At 37.5% G+C, this 19,645-nt stretch overlaps 1 protein-coding gene across 5 annotated transcripts in view; it reads left to right on the top strand.

Annotated features, from left to right (window-relative positions):
- The window catches only part of DIS3 (DIS3 homolog, exosome endoribonuclease and 3'-5' exoribonuclease), a 29,565-nt gene extending 10,557 nt beyond the window's left edge, over positions 1-19,008 (top strand). For all 5 annotated transcript variants that reach the window (XM_031655883.1, XM_031655884.1, XM_031655886.1 and 2 more), the window contains 10 exons: positions 381-445; positions 538-622; positions 2,593-2,720; positions 11,951-12,037; positions 14,415-14,571; positions 15,896-16,110; positions 16,219-16,387; positions 16,510-16,668; positions 17,399-17,521; positions 18,170-19,008. In XM_031655883.1, the coding sequence (XP_031511743.1) occupies positions 381-445; positions 538-622; positions 2,593-2,720; positions 11,951-12,037; positions 14,415-14,571; positions 15,896-16,110; positions 16,219-16,387; positions 16,510-16,668; positions 17,399-17,521; positions 18,170-18,253 (1,272 nt within the window). In that variant the 3' untranslated portion in view covers positions 18,254-19,008. The remainder of the gene's footprint in view (positions 1-380; positions 446-537; positions 623-2,592; positions 2,721-11,950; positions 12,038-14,414; positions 14,572-15,895; positions 16,111-16,218; positions 16,388-16,509; positions 16,669-17,398; positions 17,522-18,169) is intronic.
- Positions 19,009-19,645: the final 637 nt, after the last annotated feature.

Raw genomic sequence — 19,645 nt, 5'->3', positions numbered from 1 at the left:
GGTATTTTAAAAACACCTTGTAGTTTGTATTAAGCATTGGAGAAAGGTCCAGTCATAGAGTGTCAGTTATCAAGTATAAACTTACACAGACCAGAGATTTAAAACTTTCAGAGGACAGCTGGGTCGTTAGTATAGAGAACTTAAACTTAGATTAATTGGCATGAAGTCCAATTGTCCTTCGTAGCTTTCCTTCTTTAACAGTTTTGTGTAAGTACTTTTATAGAAACATTCCTTTTATTTGATCTTTTCTCAATTATCCTATTTGTAAAAACCAGAACACTTTTCTTTCCTTGTTTAATTAATATTATTTGAGAATAGAACCTCAAATAAATGTATGGATACAGCTAAGTAATCTGTGGTTCTATTTTTATCTTTTGCAGAGGATTGACATGGTTCCAGAGTTGCTTAGCTCTAACTTGTGTTCCTTAAAATGTGACGTTGACAGGTATTTCTGCATGGTTTTTTTTCCTTGAAGACATTGTATTTACTACTTTAACCCAATTCCCATTAAGAAATACTCTGTATTTTCCTTCATAGGCTGGCGTTTTCATGTATTTGGGAAATGAATCACAACGCTGAAATCTTAAAAACGAAGTTTACCAAAAGTGTTATTAATTCAAAGGTTCGTTTCGTGGCTACTAATCTCTAATTTTTAAACTTTTTGGTACTTTTTTGAAAACTAAATAAAGTTAAATTTTAAAAAGATTCGTGTATATGTATATATACACATATGTAAAAATATATATTTGAAAAGGGGTGTTATGTATAATAGTTTATATGTATATTTACTTAACCTAAAATAGAAAAAACATATACATATAAATGCCTGTGATATAAACATGGTCTAAAAAAGTTCACAGCTGCAGGCACGTGCTTACACACGTACAGATGCACTTAAATTTACACTAAAACTCATTTGGCTCTTTGCTACCTACTCTCGGATAAGAATGCGGAACAGGCCACCAGAGTCTTATTGCCAGCTTTTTTGACCTAGCTAATACCAGGCCAAAGTAACCAGCCCCAGCCCCGGTGCCATCACCTAAATTTGAGATTGCTGCCCACTTCTTGAGAATTTTTCAATCAAGCTAGATGCTCTTTTGAACATGTAAAGTGGGTACAGATAAATGTATTTCAGTTTGAGTTGGGGAGGAAGAGTCGTTCTAGGCAGAAAAACAAGTGCTAGGTCTGTGCCCTCAGGATAGAATGGGGGCATTGTTACAGCAAAATTAGGAAGGTTTTTTTTTTTTTTCCAGTTATCTGCTTAATTTTTAATATGAGTCAGAAACTAGTTCATGTTGCAGTTGTCCTATATTCAGAAACTTACAAAGTATATATACTTGAGAAGACCAACTGGTGGTTTTATGCCTTAAGTCAAGAACCTTAGTAATTGAAGCTGTTCCTACTTATAAATAGTTAGTGTTTTAAAAGTTAGCAGGTACACTGCTTCTTTCTTCACATTTTCTCACAGAAACGATGTTTAATTCACTGTTGGATTTCAGTAGAACGAGCCTGAGATCTTGTTTCTTCGGAATGGAGCCAGGTTGTCTGTCTTGTCCTTTTCCTTTTTTTTTTTGTACTTCTCCCAAGAATCCTTTATGTTCTGTCTTATTTTGCCCTACATCTTTCTTCAAGGTTTGCCAAGCCGCTTATCTTCTAATGATCTGTTTTCCAAACTTAGCCTGTTTTTTCTGGCCCTTTGGCATCCTTGCTGTTCTGCTAGCTAGTGGTTGCAAAGAAAACTGTTAGACTGATAAAGAGTGATGTGTGAATTATTTAAGCCATCACAGTTTGTACTTTTAAGTAAGAAAGACTTTTAGTTCTTTAAGACTTGGTCAGTATAACAAAATGATAAGAAAACAAACCTGGTGAACATATAACATAAGACCTCTTTCAGAGGGGAAACTCTTAGTAGATGAGTTGGCTATCCCAGGAATCTGACCGGACCTGCGTTATCTAACTCTGTTATGCTCTTTCTTCTTTTCACTTATGAAGCTACTCTTTAAGCAAGAAAAAAAAAGAAAAAAGAAAAAAATGGTGGATTTCTCTGAGAGAAATAGGAACAGAAGCAGTTATTTGTATATTTGCATTGTTTATCATTGGGGATTTAACTCTTTTCTACTATGATTTGTCTGGTTTTTACATGCTTAATTTGGGTATTTATTAGATTTCCTGTAAAACATGATGTCTCACCTCCTGCAGTCTTAATTATTTGCGGGAGAATAATGATCATCTGGAAAGGATTTCACATTTGTTATCAGAGGAAGAATCCATCTAACCTTTATGTTTTAGCATTATCTGGGTATTTATACAGTAACTGGAATATACAAGTAAAGTTTAAAGTTTATTTGCTAACAACATTGCCATTTTACCTTTTAAAATATGTTTGTTTATGTTGTATAATGCCTCAGATAAGAATTAATGAACCAGAAATCATAAATGTGAAGTATAGTATCATAGCTAAGAATTTCTATTTCGTTACTGATTTTAGGTTTTCTGAAATCATGGATTTTATGTAGTTAAAGTAGGGGGACATATTGAAAACCATTTTTCTATCATTTATAAGAATTATATAACATACAATTTCTTTTTTAGGCATCTCTGACATATGCTGAAGCTCAGTTGAGAATTGATTCAGCAAACATGAATGATGATATTACCACTAGTCTCCGTGGACTGAATAAACTAGCCAAAATTCTGAAGAAAAGAAGGATTGAAAAAGGGTATGTTTTGTTTTTCATAGTATTAAGATAATTTTTATACTCTTTACATTGTTTGATCATAGGCAATAATGAATTATTTAAAAGGGTGAATAGAGACTCCTGTTTCTTCTAGCTTCCATTCATTCATTCATTCATTTATTTATTTATTTATTTGAAATGGAGTTTCACTCTGTCACCCACGCTGGAGTGCAGTGGCACAATCTCGGCTCACTGTAACCTCCACCTCCCGAATTCAAGTGATTCTCCTGTCTCAGCCTCCCGAGTAGCTGGGATTACAGGTGCCCATCACCACGCCCAGCTAATTTTTGTATTTTTAGTAGAGCTGGAGTTTCGCCTTGTTGGCTAGGCTGGTCTTGAACTCGTGACCTCAGGTGATCCACCCGCCTTGGCCTCCCAAAGTGTTGGGATTACAGGTGTGAGCCACTGTGCCCAGCCTCTAGCTTCCTTTTAAGTGTTAGCAACTTGATTCTGGACTGATGTTTGTTCAAGAGTTCCATCCTTGTAATTTGTTGTGTTAAAAAATTGTGTTTGAGTTAAAGATACTGAAGAAATTCCAGGAAGGCAAGAACTCCCTAAGACTCTGTAAATTGTTTCTAATTTTAATTAGAAATAAGTTTCCAGATTGGACATTGGGTTTCAGAGGTTTAAATAAATGGAGATTAGGTCCTCCTTGCACTTTAAATTTTAGAAATTATGTAATTCAGCCTCCTCATTTTTTAGGCAATTAAAAGTGCATAAAAGGAGTCTTCCCAGAGGTCTGACTAGTAACAGATCTGAGTCTTTTAGCTGTTAGGGCATGGCTTTTGCCTACAAAAGGCATAAGGTATAGAGTATTAACTCAGGCATGTTGAAGGAAACCAGTTAAGAGAAATTTGACTCTTAAAAGATGTTGTTGATTATCAGAGGAGACCAAGTACATGACTCTTCCAGATGTTCATCTCAGAGTTCCCAAGTCCACCTAGGATAGGGTCACAAGCAGTTACTAAAGGTGTGGTGAGTGCGGATTGTACCTTTGTGTCCTTTCATAAGATGCGCCTATTTAAATTCATTAAAATGAATAAAATTAACAACTTAGTTCCTTAGCCTTACTAGCCATATTTCTTTTTTTTTTTTTTTTTTTTTATTTAAGTTCTAGGGTACATATGCACAACGTGCAGGTTTGTTACATATGTATACATGTGCATGTTGGTGTGCTGCACCCAACTCGTGAGCACCCATCAACTCGTCATTTACATCAGTAACTCCCAATGCCATCCCTCCTTCCTCCCTGCTCCCCATAATAGGTCCCGATGTGTGATGTTCCCCTTCCCATGTCCAAGTGATCTCATTGTTCAATTCCCACCTATGAGTGAGAACATGTGGTGTTTGGTTTTCTGTTCTTGCGAAAGTTTGCTGAGAATGGTGGTTTCCAGCTGTACCCATGTGCCTACAAAGGACACGAACTCATCCTTTTTTTTTTTTTTTTTTTTAATTTATTTATTATTATTATACTGTAAGTTGTAGGGTACATGTGCATAACGTGCAGGTTTGTTACATATGTATACTTGTGCCTTGTTGGTGTGCTGCACCCATCAACTCGTCATTTACATCAGGTATAACTCCCAATGCAATCCCTCCCCCCTCCCCCCTCCCCATGATAGGCCCCGGTGTGTGATGTTCCCCTTCCCGAGTCCAGGTGATCTCATTGTTCAGTTCCCACCTATGAGTGAGAACATGCGGTGTTTGGTTTTCTGTTCTTGTGATAGTTTGCTAAGAATGATGGATTCCAGCTGCATCCATGTCCCTACAAAGGACACAAACTCATCCTTTTTGATGGCTGCATAGTATTCCATGGTGTATATGTGCCACATTTTCTTAGTCCAGTCTGTCACTGATGGACATTTGGGTTGATTCCAAGTCTTTGCTATTGTGAATAGTGCCGCAATAAACATACGTGTGCATGTGTCTTTATAGCAGCATGATTTATAATCCTTTGGGTATATACCCAGTAATGGGATGGCTGGGTCAAATGGTATTTCTAGTTCTAGATCCTTGAGGAATCGCCATACTGTTTTCCACAATGGTTGAACTAGTTTACAATCCCACCAACAGTGTAAAAGTGTTCCTATTTCTCCACATCCTCTCCAGCACCTGTTGCTTCCTGATTTTTTAATGATTGCCATTCTAACTGGTGTGAGATGGTATCTCATTGTGGTTTTGATTTGCATTTCTCTGATGGCGAGTGATGATGAGCATTTTTTCATGTGTCTGTTGGCTGTATGAAAGTCTTCTTTTGAGAAGTGTCTGTTCATATCCTTTGCCCACTTTTTGATGGGGTTGTTTGTTTTTTTCTCGTAAATTTGTTTGAGTTCTTTGTAGGTTCTGGATATTAGCCCTTTGTCAGATGAGTCGATTGCAAAAATTTTCTCCCATTCTGTAGGTTGCCTGTTCACTCTGATGGTAGTTTCTTTTGCTGTGCAGAAGCTCTTTAGTTTAGTTAGATCCCATTTGTCAATTTTGGCTTTTGTTGCCGTTGCTTTGGGTGTTTTAGACATGAAGTCCTTACCTATGCCTATGTCCTGAATGGTATTACCTAGGTTTTCTTCTAGGGTTTTTATGGTATTAGGTCTAACATTTAAGTCTCTAATCCATCTTGAATTAATTTTCGTGTAAGGAGTAAGGAAAGGATCCAGTTTCAGCTTTCTACTTATGGCTAGCCAATTTTCCCAGCACCGTTTATTAAATAGGGAATCCTTTCCCCATTTCTTGTTTTTCTCAGGTTTGTCAAAGATCAGATGGCTGTAGATGTGTGGTATTATTTCTGAGGACTCTGTTCTGTTCCATTGGTCTATATCTCTGTTTTGGTACCAGTAGCATGCTGTTTTGGTTACTGTAGCCTTGTAGTATAGTTTGAAGTCAGGTAACAGGATGCCTCCAGCTTTGTTCTTTTGGCAATGCAGGCTCTTTTTTGGTTCCATATGAACTTTAAAGCAGTTTTTTCCAATTCTGTGAAGAAAGTCATTGGTAGCTTGATGGGGGATGGCATTGAATCTATAAATTACCTTGGGCAGTATGGCCATTTTCACGATATTGATTCTTCCTATCCATGAGCATGGTGTGTTCTTCCAGTTGTTTGTGTCCTCTTTTGTTTCACTGAGCAGTGGTTTGTAGTTCTCCTTGAAGAGGTCCTTTACATCCCTTGTAAGTTGGATTCCTAGGTCTTTTATTCTCTTTGAAACAATTGTGAATGGAAGTTCATTCATGGTTTGGCTCTCTGTTTGTCTGTTACTGGTGTATAAGAATGCTTGTGATTTTTGCACATTAATTTTGTATCCTGAGACTTTGCTGAAGTTGCTTATCAGCTTAAGGAGATTTTGGACTGAGACAATGGGGTTTTCTAAATATACAATCATGTCATCTGCAAACAGGGACAATTTGACTTCTTTTCCTAACTGAATACCCTTGATTTTTTTCTCTTGCCTGATTGCCCTAGCCAGAACTTCCAACACTATGTTGAATAGGAGTGGTGAGAGAGGGGACCCCGTCTTGTGCCAGTTTTCAAAGGGAATGTTTCCAGTTTTTGCCCATTCAGTATGATATTGGCTGTGGGTTTGTCATAAATAGCTCTTATTATTTTGAGATACGTTCCATCAATACCGAATTTATTGAGAGTTTTTGCATGAAGGGCTGTTGAATTTTGTCAAAGGCCTTTTCTGCATCTATTGAGATAATCATGGTTTTTGTCTTTGGTTCTGTTTATATGCTGGATTACGTTTATTGATTTGCGTATGTTGAACCAGCCTTGCATCCCAGGGATGAAGCCCACTTGATCGTGGTGGATAAGCTTTGTGATATGCTGCTGGATTCGGTTTGCCAGTATTTTATTGAGGATTTTTGCATCGATGTTCATCAGGGATATTGGTATGAAATTCTCTTTTTTTGTTGTGTGTCTGCCAGGCTTTGGTATCAGGGTGATGTTGGCCTCATAAAATGAGTTAGGGAGGATTCCCTCTTTTTCTATTGATTGGAATAGTTTCAGAAGGAATGGTACCAGCTCCTCCTTGTACCTCTGGTAGAATCCGGCTGTGAATCCGTCTGGTCCTGGACTTTTTATGGTTGGTAGGCTATTAATTATTGCCTCTATTTCAGAGCCTGCTATTGGTCTATTCAGGGATTCAGCTTCTTCCTGGTTTAGTCTTAGGAGAGTGTAAGTGTCCAGGAAATTATCCATTTCTTCTAGGTTTTCTAGTTGATTTGCGCAGAGGTGTTTATAGTATTCTCTGGTGGGAGTTTGTATTTCTGTGGGGTCGGTGGTGATATCCCCTTTATCATTTTTGATTGCGTCTATTTGATTCTTCTCTCTTTTCTTCTTTATTAGTCTTGCTAGCGGTCTGTCAATTTTGTTGATCTTTTCAAAAAACCAGTTCCTGGATTCATTGATTTTTTTGAGGGTTTTTTTGTCTCTGTCTCCTTCGGTTCTGCTCTGATCTTAGTTATTTCTTGCCTTCTGCTAGCTTTTGAATGTGTTTGCTCTTGCTTCTCTAGTTCTTTTAATTGTGATGTTAGGGTGTCAATTTTAGATCTTTCCTGCTTTCTTTTGTGGGAGTTTAGTGCTATAAATTTCCCTCTACACACTGCTTTAAATGTGTCCCAGAGATTCTGGTATGTTGTATCTTTGTTCTCATTGGTTTCAAAGAACATCTTTATTTCTGCCTTCATTTCGTTATGTACCCAGTAGTCATTCAGGAGCAGCTTGTTCAGTTTCCATGTAATTGAGCAGTTTTGATTGAGTTTCTTAGTCCTGAGTTCTAGTTTGGCTGCACTGTGGTCTGAGAGACGGTTTGTTATAATTTCTGTTCTTTTACATTTGCTGAGGAGTGCTTTCCTTCCAGCTATGTGGTCAATTTTGGAATAAGTGTGATGTGGTGCTGAGAAGAATGTAAATTCTGTTGATTTGGGATGGAGAGTTCCGTAGATGTCTATTAGGTCCTCTTGGTGCAGAGTTGAGTTCAATTCCTGGATATCCTTGTTAACTTTCTGTCTTGTTGATCTGTCTAATGTTGACAGTGGGGTGTTGAAGTCTCCCATTATTATTGTATGGGAGTCTAAGTCTCTTTGTAAGTCTCTAAGGACTTGCTTTATGAATCTGGGTGCTCCTGTATTGGGTGCATATATATTTAGGATAGTTAGCTCTTCCTGTTAAATTGATCCCTTTACCATTATGTAATGGCCTTCTTTGTCTCTTTTGATCTTTGATGGCTTGAAGTCTGTTTTATCAGAGACTAGGATTGCAACCCCTGCTTTTTTTTGTTCTCCATTTGCTTGGTAGATCTTCCTCCATCCCTTTATTTTGAGCCTATGTGTGTCTCTGCACGTGAGGTGGGTCTCCTGAATACAGCAAACTGATGGGTCTTGACTCTTTATCCAATTTGCCAGTCTGTGTCTTTTAATTGGACCATTTAGTCCATTTACATTTAAGGTTAATATTGTTATGTGTGAACTTGATCCTGTCATTGTGATATTAACTGGTTATTTAGCTCGTTAGTTGATGCAGTTTTTTCCTAGCATCGATGGTCTTTACATTTTGGCATGTTTTTGCAATGGCTGGTACTGGTTGTTCCTTTCCATGTTTAGTGCTTCCTTCAGGGTCTCTTGTAGGGCAGGCCTGGTGGTAATAAAATTTCTAAGCATTTGCTTGTCTGTAAAGGATTTTATTTCTCCTTCACTTATGAAACTGAGTTTGGCTGAATATGAAATTCTGGGTTGAAAATTCTTTTCTTTAAGAATGTTGAATATCGGCCCCCACTCTATTCCGACTTGGAGAGTTTCTGCCGAGAGATCTGCTGTTAGTCTGATGGGCTCCCTTTGTGGGTAACCCGACCTTTCTCTCTGGCTGCCCTTAACATTTTTTCCTTCATTTCAGCTTTGGTGAATCTGACAATTATGTGTCTTGGAGTTGCTCTTCTCGAGGAGTATCTTTGTGGCGTTCTCTGTATTTCCTGAATTTGAATGTTGGCCTGCCTTACTAGGTTGGGGAAATTCTCCTGGATGATATCCTGAAGAGTGTTTTCCAACTTGGTTCCATTTTCCCCCTCACTTTCAGGCACACCAATCAGATGTAGATTTGGTTTTTTCACATATAATCCCATATTTCTTGGAGGCTTTGTTCATTTCTTTTTCCTCTTTTTTCTCTAGACTTCTCTTCTCACTTCATTTCATTCATTTGATCTTCAATCATTGATACTCTTTCTTTCAATTGATCGATCGGTTAGTGAAGCTTGTGCATTTGTCACCTATTTCTCGTGTCATGGTTTTTATCTCTGTCAGTTCGTTTATGGCCTTCTCTGCATTGATTATTCTAGTTATCCATTCTTCCATTCTTTTTTCAAGATTTTTAGTTTCTTTGTGCTGGTTGTGTAGTTCCTCCTTTAGCTCTGAGAAATTTGATCGACTGAAGCCTTCTTCTCTCAGCTCGTCAAAGTCATCCTCCGTCCAGCTTTGATCCGTTGCTGGCGATGAGCTGCGTTCCTTTGGAGGGGGAGATGCGCTCTGATTTTTTGAATTTCCAGCTTTTCTGCCCTGCTTTTTCCCCATCTTTGTGGTTTTATCTGCCTTTGGTCTTTGATGATGGTGACCAACTGATGGGGTTTTGGTGTGGGTGTCCTTTCTGTTTGTTAGTTTTCCTTCTAACAGTCAGGACCCTCAGCTGTAGGTCTGTTGGAGATTGCTTGAGGTCCACTCCAGACCCTGTTTGCCTGGGTATCAGCAGTGGAGGCTACAGAAGATAGAATATTGCTGAACATGATTCTTGCTCTGGAAGCTTCGTCTCAGGGGTGTACCCTGCCGTGTGAGGTGTGAGGTGTCGGTCTGCACCTAGTGGGGGATGTCTCCCAGTTAGGCTACTCAGGGGTCAGGGACCCACTTGAGCAGGCAGTCTGTCCATTCTCAAATCTCAGCCTCTGTGCTGGGAGATCCACTGCTCTCTCCAAAACTGTCAGATAGGGTCATTTACCTCTGCTGAGGTTTCTACTGCTTTTTGTTTAGCTATGCCCTGTCCCCAGAGATGGAGTCTACAAAGACAGGCAGGCCCCCTTGAGCTGCAGTGGGCTCCACCCAGTTTGAGCTTCCCCATGGTTTTGTTTACCTACTTAAGCCTCAGCAATGGCAGGCGCCTCTCCCCCAGCCTCGCTGTTGTCTTGCAGTTAGATCTCAGACTGCTGTGCTAGCAACGAGGGAGGCTCCGTGGGTGTGGGACCCTCCAGTCCAGGTGTGGGATATAATCTCCTGGTGTGCTGTTTGCTAAGACCTTTGGTGAAGCGCAGTATTAGGGTGGGAGTTGCCCAATTTTCCAGGTGTTGTGTGTCTCAGTTTCCCTTGGCTAGGAAAAGAGATTCCCTTCCCCCTTGCGCTTCCCAGGTGAGGTGATGGCTCGCCCTGCTTCAGCTCTCGCTGTTGGGGCTGCACCAGCTGACCAGCACTGATTTTCCAAACTCCCCAGTGAGATGAACCCAGTACCTCAGTTGAAAATGCAGAAATCACCTGTCCTCTGTGTCGCTCGCACCGGGAGCTGGAGGCTGGAGCTGCTCCTATTTGGCCATCTTGCTCTGGTCCTACCAGCCATATTTCAAGTGATCGGTAGCCACATGTGACTAATGACTATCGTATTGCACAGGGCACACATAGAACATTTCCATCACTGTCGAATGTTCTGTTGGATAGTGTTTGAGGTAGTTATGTACCTATGTCTACTAACACCTCCGTTTACAGGGAATTTTTTATGTGATCTTAAATATGCAACTTGAAACTGGAAGGATCATTTGAGTATGCTAAAACCAGTGGACGGTATTAAATTTGAGCAAAACTTTCACACAAGCTTGTCACTTGGATACAAGAAGAAGATAATTAATTTTTTGTGTGTGACACAAAACACAGAGTTTTTTTTTAAGCAATGTAAAATGCAAATTGAAGCTGTATTTATTTTAATAGTTTTAAAGTAAGAATTCGCATTTGTAACATAGCTTTTTAAAACTGGAAAGGATTTTTTAAATTTCAACAGTCTGTATTTTTAATTTGGTTAGTAGATGGTTTCCTACTGGGAAAACATCATTGAATCATTTTAGTCTTAGGGAGAATTGAAAAAAAAAAAAGAAAACTATCTTTTGCCTTCTTAAAGTATTAATACTTATGGGTAGACATAACATTTTAGGTGTTCTATGAGGAAAAATGATCAAAATGTGATAAGTATACCTTGCTTTTTATGTCAAAATACATTAATAAATACATATCAGACCTGATGTAGAGCCTTGTTTCTTGCCTGCTACAAGGCAAGAAAGGAATATTTTTGAGATTCTCTTTTTAGTATGTATTCCTACTATAGTTCTTTTAATACAGGTGAGGAATTGAGGAAGACAAGGACTTAGACTTTGTATTTCACTTAACTTGCTCCATCTTATTTTAATTTTTCTCCTCCCCTTCTTTTCCTTCTCCATGATTATTCAAGGTTGCCCAGCCTCATTAAAATTTTTAGTTTTAGGTTGATTTAGAGCTGACCTCATGAAAGTTATGTCAAGGTATAAGAAACATTAGACTTGCCTTGCCATATGGGGATTTACTTTCCAAAGGAGAGCTTGCCAGCTCATTAAATGAACCATGTGTGTAAAGTCCTGAGCATGAATTGTTTATCTGACACTTAGCACTCAAATATTAATAGCCATCGCTACTTGTAACATATTAGTGATAGTAGGTTATCAGTTGCTTCTCTGATGTAACTGTTGGTGTAATCTTTGTGGAGGAATCTTTGTGGAGGATACTTTTGAACTGTGGATTTCCTGGTGTTATTAAGCTACCCACAGCAGCTTCCCTTTTGCCCCTCTTTATTGTCCCCTGCCCCAATAACTGTTCTCTGTAGTAAATTAAATACAGCCAAATCCCCTTCTTTATATGTAAAAGTGATTAAAAACCTATGTAGCTCAATAAGAACTCATTGTTTGGATACAGAAGATACATAAGCCCTTAGAAGCACAGGGATTCAGATTTCCTTGTGTTGCTATTGTCCTCTCTTGTTAAATGCATTTTAAATCTACTGAGCTGTTCATGAAAATAGAACATGAAACAGCAGATGTCATAAAGCCTTCAGAAGAGCAACTATTACATACTTGCTGTAGTCGTTGTCTTTTTTAAAAGAGTATTTCTATAATTTTGTCTTTTATTGGCTTGCTTGACTATAATTTTTCTCTTTAATTTTTATTTAGGGCTTTGACTCTATCTTCTCCTGAAGTTCGATTCCACATGGACAGTGAAACTCATGATCCTATAGATCTGCAGACCAAGGAACTTAGGTTTGTAATTTTTTTTGATGGGCAGTAGATAAGATTTTTTATTTTAAATGTCATGTCTACTATAAGTACTAATAACTAAAACATTTATATACAAAATAACGATTAGGGTCATGATTTCTACTTTATTTGGCTTACGAAGGACAGAAAAGTAAATTTAAGCTCAGTTTTTCTTCTGTAAAACTGCGTTTAGTCGCGTAATATAAAAACTTTCAATTTGAATTTGTTTGCTTTGATGTGTGATGTATTAGAACTTGACTAGTAATAGTTATAGTAAGATAAAAAAAGATTACCCTGATTAATTTCTAAAGTAGAATATACTATAGTGCAGGGGTTCCCAGCCCCTGGGGTATGAGCATTACCACCTGAGACCCGCCTTCTGTCAGATCAGTGGCAGCATTGGATTCTCATTGGAGCGCCAGCCCTATTGTGAACTGTGCATAGGAGGGATCTAGGTTGCACACTTCTTATGAGAATCTAATGCCTGATGAAACCATCCTTTCCTCCCCTCGTCGCATAGAAGAATTGTTTTCCATGAAACCAGTCCCTGGTGCCAGAAAGATGGGGGGTAGGATAGAATAATGGATAGTAGGATAGATACTAGGGTAGAATAACGGTGAAGATCGTGGGCTCTGAAACCAGACTCCCTAGGTTTGGATGCCTCTGCTGTTACTACTATTATATCGCGAACTAAAGTAGTTATTTGACCTCTGTATGCCACAATTTATTTGTCTGTAAATTGCCTATGACTGATAATGGCACCTACCTCATAGGGTGCTGTGAGGGTGATATTAGCTATTGTTGTTTTATTGATTTAGTTAAGATGTAGGAAACAAGAATTTTTTTGTTAAATCAGAGTTTAGGCCTCTTTCCCTGCCTCTTATTTATATTAAGATAATTCTGGAATTCAACATGCATATGCACTTTTCTAATAGATGACCAAGGGTTAAAAATGGGAATATACTCAAATTTTTTACTTAGAACCAATATGTGCTTTAGTGCTATTATAATATCTAAAAATCCCTTATAGTAGAACTTCTATGTATGTCTAATGTTAATGCTAATAATGAGCCCAGTACTAAGAGCTTTTATGAGCAAAAGGTTGACACTAGCTTTGCCAAAGTAAAACGTCAGTCATTTCTTCTTACCAAGAAGAAGAAAGAACACATTTCTAAGATGTCCCCATATGATTGGAGGTCTTTCTAATATTTTTTAAATGAATATAGTTTAGAAATATTGTTAAGAAGTTACAAGATGAAACGTGAATGAAAGGTTAATACTATGTGTTCATTGACTTGCAAGACAGAAAGCACTGTATCGACAGAAGATGGATCATTTTCTAAACTAACCTGAAAATGGATGTGAATAACTATATAGAGAATGACAGCAGTATCAGATTGGTTGAGAGTTTTGAAGTCAGACTGTGTGAACTCAAATTCTCATACTGCTAATAACTCTCTCACCTTGAGCAAGAGAATAATGAACATATCCTCAGTTTTCTCATCTGTAAAACAGTGTGTAGGGGGGTGTGTGTGTGTTGAGGGCGGGATGTACTTATAGCACACTGACTGACCCATTAGAAGTATCAAAATTAGCTATTATAAATATGGCCTCTTCATTTGAGTAATTTATTGTTAAAAATTTTGATTTTAAGCCAAAATTTGTATGATTTAAATAGCTTTTAATTCTTGTAAACTTTATTGATTTACAATTAAATAAAAATATTTTTGGACCTAGTAAAAATGCTTGTTTTCATTTTATATATAAATAGAGCAGTAAAGCTTCTGTTTTTGAGTGCAATTTTATTGTTGTTTTTTGACACAGAGCCTTGCTCTGTCACCCAGGCTGGAGTGCAGTGATGCAATCTCGGCTCATTGCAACTTCCACCTCCTGAGTTCAAGTGATTCTCATGCCTCGGCCTCTTCAGTACCTGGGACTACCGGCGTGTGCCACCAGACCTGGCTAATTTTTTTATATTTTTAGTAGAGTCGGGATTTCTCCGTGTTGGCAAGACTGGTCTCGAACTCCTGGGCTCAAATAATTTGCCCGCCTCAGCCTCCCAAAGTGCTGGGATTACAGGTGTGAGCCACTGCAGCTGGTTGAGTTCAATTTGTATAGTCTCCTCTAGCATGTAAGATTTGCTCTAGCATGTAAGATTTACTCATGCAGTAGTTGCATAATAAGAGATTGTTAGCAGAGTAACTGAGAGATGAAAGAATCGTAAGTTATTTAAAATACAAATGTACACAGACATATGAATTGTTTACATAGGAAATGCTCTTATTATCTTCTTTGTAACAAAGGTAACCTGTGAAAAAATATGATATATAGAAGTCTCAGATTCTTTTTTTGTTTTGTTTAATGCTTTTTCCATTGGCAGGGAAACAAATTCCATGGTTGAAGAATTTATGTTACTTGCCAATATTTCTGTTGCAAAAAAAATTCATGAGGAATTTTCTGAACATGCTCTGCTTCGAAAACATCCTGCTCCACCTCCATCAAATTATGAAATTCTTGTTAAGGCAGCCAGGTCAAGGGTAAGGTCCTATAGTTTGAAAAATCATCTATTTGTGTTTTCATCTACCTGTTGTTCTAAATAATTTACATTCATATTTCCATAAAGGTTTTATTGTTTGTTAATAACAAGAATATGCCAATAGTTCTTTTTTCCTTTGTTTTTTTCTTTTTTGAGACAGGGTCTCACTGTCACCCAGACTGTAGTACGGTGGCACGATCTCTGCTCACTGCACCCTCCATCTCCCAGTCCTAAGCCCTCCTCCTGCCTCAGCCTCTGGAGGAGCTGGGACTGCAGGCGCATACCACCATGAGTGGCTAATTTTTTGTATTTTTGTGGTAGAGATAGGTTTTCACTATGTTGCCCAGGCTGGTCTCAAACTCCTGGACTCAAGTAATTGTCTCATCTCGGCCTCCCAAAGTGCTGTGCTGGGATTACAGGTATGAGCCACTGCACCCAGCCTAATGTTTTTCACCGTATGCTAAAGCCAGATGTTTAGACTAAGATATATGCAGCGTCCTGGTCATATAAAACTCTTCCATATTTCCTTGCCTTTATGCATGTTTCATATGTCTGTGTTGCTTCATGGCTCCTGTCAACCACTTAACTTTACAAATAATGTATTTTGTTTTTGTTTTGGGGTTGTTTTGGTTTTTTTTTACTTCAACTCAGTTAAATCCTTTACATTTCATGTTCGTAAGAAAAGTATATTTATTCCATACATGGAAAAGAGGAAACTATAGAAGGAGCACATTTTTTCAGCCCTGTATAATCACTGCTTCTTGTTAGTAGATTTTCATTTATGGGTGCTTACCCCTTGGGTGACTATGGCTTACATTGCTTTTCCTTGGATTACCTAGTTAGGCCCTATCTTTCTCATCTAGAAGAGAGGGAGCAGTAATGTTGGACTGCAGAGCATTAGTCTAACACGATGGCATTGGTTTCTGATTTTTGGATCAGACCTTTATGGCATGCATGCCCAGCTTCTCCAGATTCATAGGAATTGAATCAGCTTCTCACTCCTCTGCTCCAAGGCTTACTCTGTAAATAGGAATTTTTTTTCCTTCATTATCTTACTTCTTCCAAAGACCTAAGAGAAGAGATGTATATTTGACTCATCTTCCTAGGGTAGAACAAGGCAGCTAAATTTGATGAATCCCAACATTGTTCTAATGGAACTGTAGTGACCAGTACAGTTTTATTTCTGGCTATTACTTCTACTTTGAAGGGAAGGAAAATAACGAAAACATGATGTTTGTTCAATCAGATCAGTTATATTTTGAAGACATAATGGTACTGACTTAGAAATGTTTAATATGGTGCTCTTCCTTTCTTTTTGTTTACAGAATTTGGAAATCAAGACTGATACAGCCAAGTCTTTGGCTGAGTCTTTGGATCGGGCCGAATCTCCTACTTTTCCATATCTAAACACTCTGTTGAGAATATTAGCCACTCGCTGTATGATGCAGGCTGTGTACTTCTGTTCTGGAATGGATAATGATTTTCATCACTATGGCTTAGCATCTCCAATATACACACATTTTACTTCACCCATCAGAAGGTATTTTTTTATGAAATTAAAGGAGATAGAAAATAGTTAATTTTGAATTTTAAAAGCACATATTAGTACTGACATACTACGGTTCTTATTTCTCCTTCATCTGTCTAGATACGCAGATGTCATCGTTCATCGGCTTTTGGCTGTGGCTGTTGGGGCTGACTGTACTTATCCAGAGTTGACAGACAAACACAAGCTTGCAGATATATGTAAAAATCTAAATTTCCGGCACAAAATGGCTCAATATGCCCAACGTGCATCAGTGGCTTTTCATACCCAGGTATTTGCCTTCTGTCGATACTACTAGAAAAGATGAAGTTTTGTTCATTTTTAATTTAATTTCAGTTTCTTTGTTAATTTCAAAATATTTTAAGACTAAATAAGTTGTATGTTATTTTACAGTTATTTTTCAAAAGCAAAGGAATAGTAAGTGAAGAAGCCTATATTTTATTTGTAAGAAAGAATGCCATTGTGGTATTAATTCCAAAGTATGGTTTAGAAGGGACAGTCTTTTTTGAAGAAAAGGACAAACCAAACCCACGGCTTATTTATGATGATGAGGTACAGTATTTCTCATGTTTATTTTCTTTTCTGGGGGCACTTTTTCTTTGGGAGTTCATAAATGGTACCCATAAAGCATAAAATTATTTTTTGTACCCTGAAGAATTTATCCAGATCTCCAAATACATGCCAGGAAATCTACATTTAATTTTGCCAGCTAAGCTATGGTTTTACTCACAATTTCCCACCACTATATATCTTCTCATATGCAATTGTTGTCTTTGATTTTTTCTTTTATACCATGTAAAGTTTTGCCCTACATGCACCAATAAAGTAAAGGAATAAATGACTATTTACAACTCAGGGAAGAAACTTTTTTTTTTTTTTTAAACTTACTTCCAGTGTTTCTTATGTGACACACATACTCCCTATTCACCTTAGGAGAACCACAGCCCTGAGAGAATATTTGAACAATAAACTGGCCAAAGTACCTTTGTGTTCCTCTACTAAACTAAAAATTTCCTATTTATTAGTGAGTTGATAAATTAATCACCAAGATTTTAATGAACATATATATATTAGAACTATCTTAATGAAGGAGAAAGTATGCACATAAATAGGTCATATTTATGTGAGACTACTAGGTGTATGGCCTTTGTTATGTTGAACACGTAGATGCTTACTAATTTTTATATTTAAACTTTCACTATGTAAGATAAATTGTAAAGGGTTAGAACAAAGCCTCAAATGTAAGGAAGCAATTAAGAATGATAAAATGTGTTTTGTTTAGATACCTTCACTTAAAATAGAAGATACAGTGTTCCATGTATTTGATAAAGTTAAAGTGAAAATCATGTTAGACTCATCTAATCTTCAGCATCAGAAAATCCGAATGTCCCTGGTAGAACCACAGGTAAGGCCAAACTTAATATTTCCTTGTTGTGATGGAACAAACAGTACATATTTTATCAGAGAGAGGGACATAGTTATTTCTGTTTAATGTTAGAGGGAACCCTATAAGTAGTGTAGAATCCAAATATTTGCATAGCAAATCCTGTTTTCTCATTGATTTCTTTAGGCCACGGGATTCTAGACATCTGAGATTCTGCTCAGGTCTTTGGTGGCAAAATAAAAAGATCTTCCATTCTCCTGCCTAGTCTTTTCTGTCTAGAAGTTTTGAACTCTGCACTTTGAAGATGAAGTGTAGGTTTTTCACCTAAGATACTGGTTCTTAACCTTTGTCCTTCCCCAACACACTTGAAACCTCTGATTCTGTCGATCACAGTGGCTCCCCATGGGGAAGGCTGTTTTATAGTTAAAAAGAACACTTCCTAAATGACATGCTTCTCACCTATTGAGACCATGTCTACCTTCTGCATTTTTGAACCACTGTTACTTTGTAAAATACATTCTGTGTATAAAACCTTTAATTAGCCCCCTTTCCCCTCCCTACCACTACATCCTTTGAAATTTGAAACTGGCAGTGGGGAGGGGGAAGATGAGGATGAGATGTATTTTATCCTTTAAATCACCTTATTTCCCCCCATTTGTATTACCTTAGATACCAGGAATAAGCATTCCTACTGATACTTCAAACACAGACCTTAATGGACCAGAGAAAAAGAAGATAAAGCTTGGAAAATAGCTATATTCAACAGAAATCTTCAAAGACTGGTTTTATTTTTAAAAGAAAAAACTTGAAAGAACACTTCTAAGCCTAAGTGTGTGATACAGTTTGTTACTTTTAAGTACATTTTAATAATTTCAGACATTTGCATTTTTATCGAATGGTTGACTGTATCTGTCCCATCATACTGCTTTACTTCTGGGTTGAACAGAATTATTTATGCAGAATAATTCAATTGAATATCCATCACTTAAATACAGTGACAGGATAGCAACTTTAGGGATCTGTAAAGATCATTTAAATGGAGTGCTCATCTCATTGAGGAGCAGATTAATTTTGCATAAGTACTTTGATTATTTAATATTTGTAGGAAAAAACTTTCATTTTCCTACAGAGGAAGATAGAACAATCTTAGAAGCAAGGAACAATCTTCTTTTCTAAGTCTTGGAAGCTGTCAGTGTTGAGGATGTAATCTCCTTTGCCATCTTTAATTCACCTAATTTACACTAAGTATTCTCTTACTGTCTTTAAAAGCTTCCTGTATTTTATTAGTGGTCCTTGAACAACTGTGAATGTTTGGGAATTGGTAGAAAGGCAAGAAGTAGTATATTTTGACCTGACTGGAAAGACGGTTGTTTTTATTACCAGGTAATAAGTGTGATCATCATTGTTGAACTTCAGCTCCAGTGTCTCTCCAGAATAAGACATTGGCATTCAAATGTCTGTATCTTGTTACTTACAAAATAAAAAACAGATAATTAGTGGCTTTTAAATTGTAGTTGTATCAGTGTATGTACACGAGGGGAACTGTATAAAGGCATACTAAAGGGAACAGATTAAAATAAGTATTATTAATAAAATTTGGTGTGCCAAACTACTTCCTTTGCTAATCACAGAGATTGGTAATGATTAAATTAATGCCTTCAGGAATATTTTGGGATAGGGTTGCCTTAAAACGTTTTACCTGGCTTATTTATTCAATTTCTAAAGCACTTACGGTGTGTCAGGTTCCACTCAAGTAAACGCTCTTCAAGGAGCTTGCAGTATAGTGAGAAAAGCCTGGCAAGTAAATCAGCAGGTATACCAAATAGGTAGTCATTTAGGCACTCAGTAAATGTTGACTAATTTTTCCAGTTTCCTATTACTGAGGAAAACCTCCATACATTGAGACAGAAACTTGTGTCAGTTGGAGGAAAATAGACTTGAGTAGTCTTTGGTCCAAGTAAAATGGGTCAATGACACTAAGAGTAGGAGTCAAAAAACCTTTTCTGTGAGTGCTGGAACATTTTAGACTTTGTTGGCTATGGTCTGTATTGCAACTATAGTACACAACTCTGCCGTTAATAGTGTGTAAGGAGCCATATACAATATATAAACAAATCAACATGACTGTGTTCCAACAAAGCCTGA

This window comes from Papio anubis, chromosome 15, assembly GCF_008728515.1.
Source record: "Papio anubis isolate 15944 chromosome 15, Panubis1.0, whole genome shotgun sequence".
NCBI lineage: Eukaryota > Metazoa > Chordata > Mammalia > Primates > Cercopithecidae > Papio > Papio anubis.
This window is presented reverse-complemented; position numbering and strand designations above follow the sequence as displayed.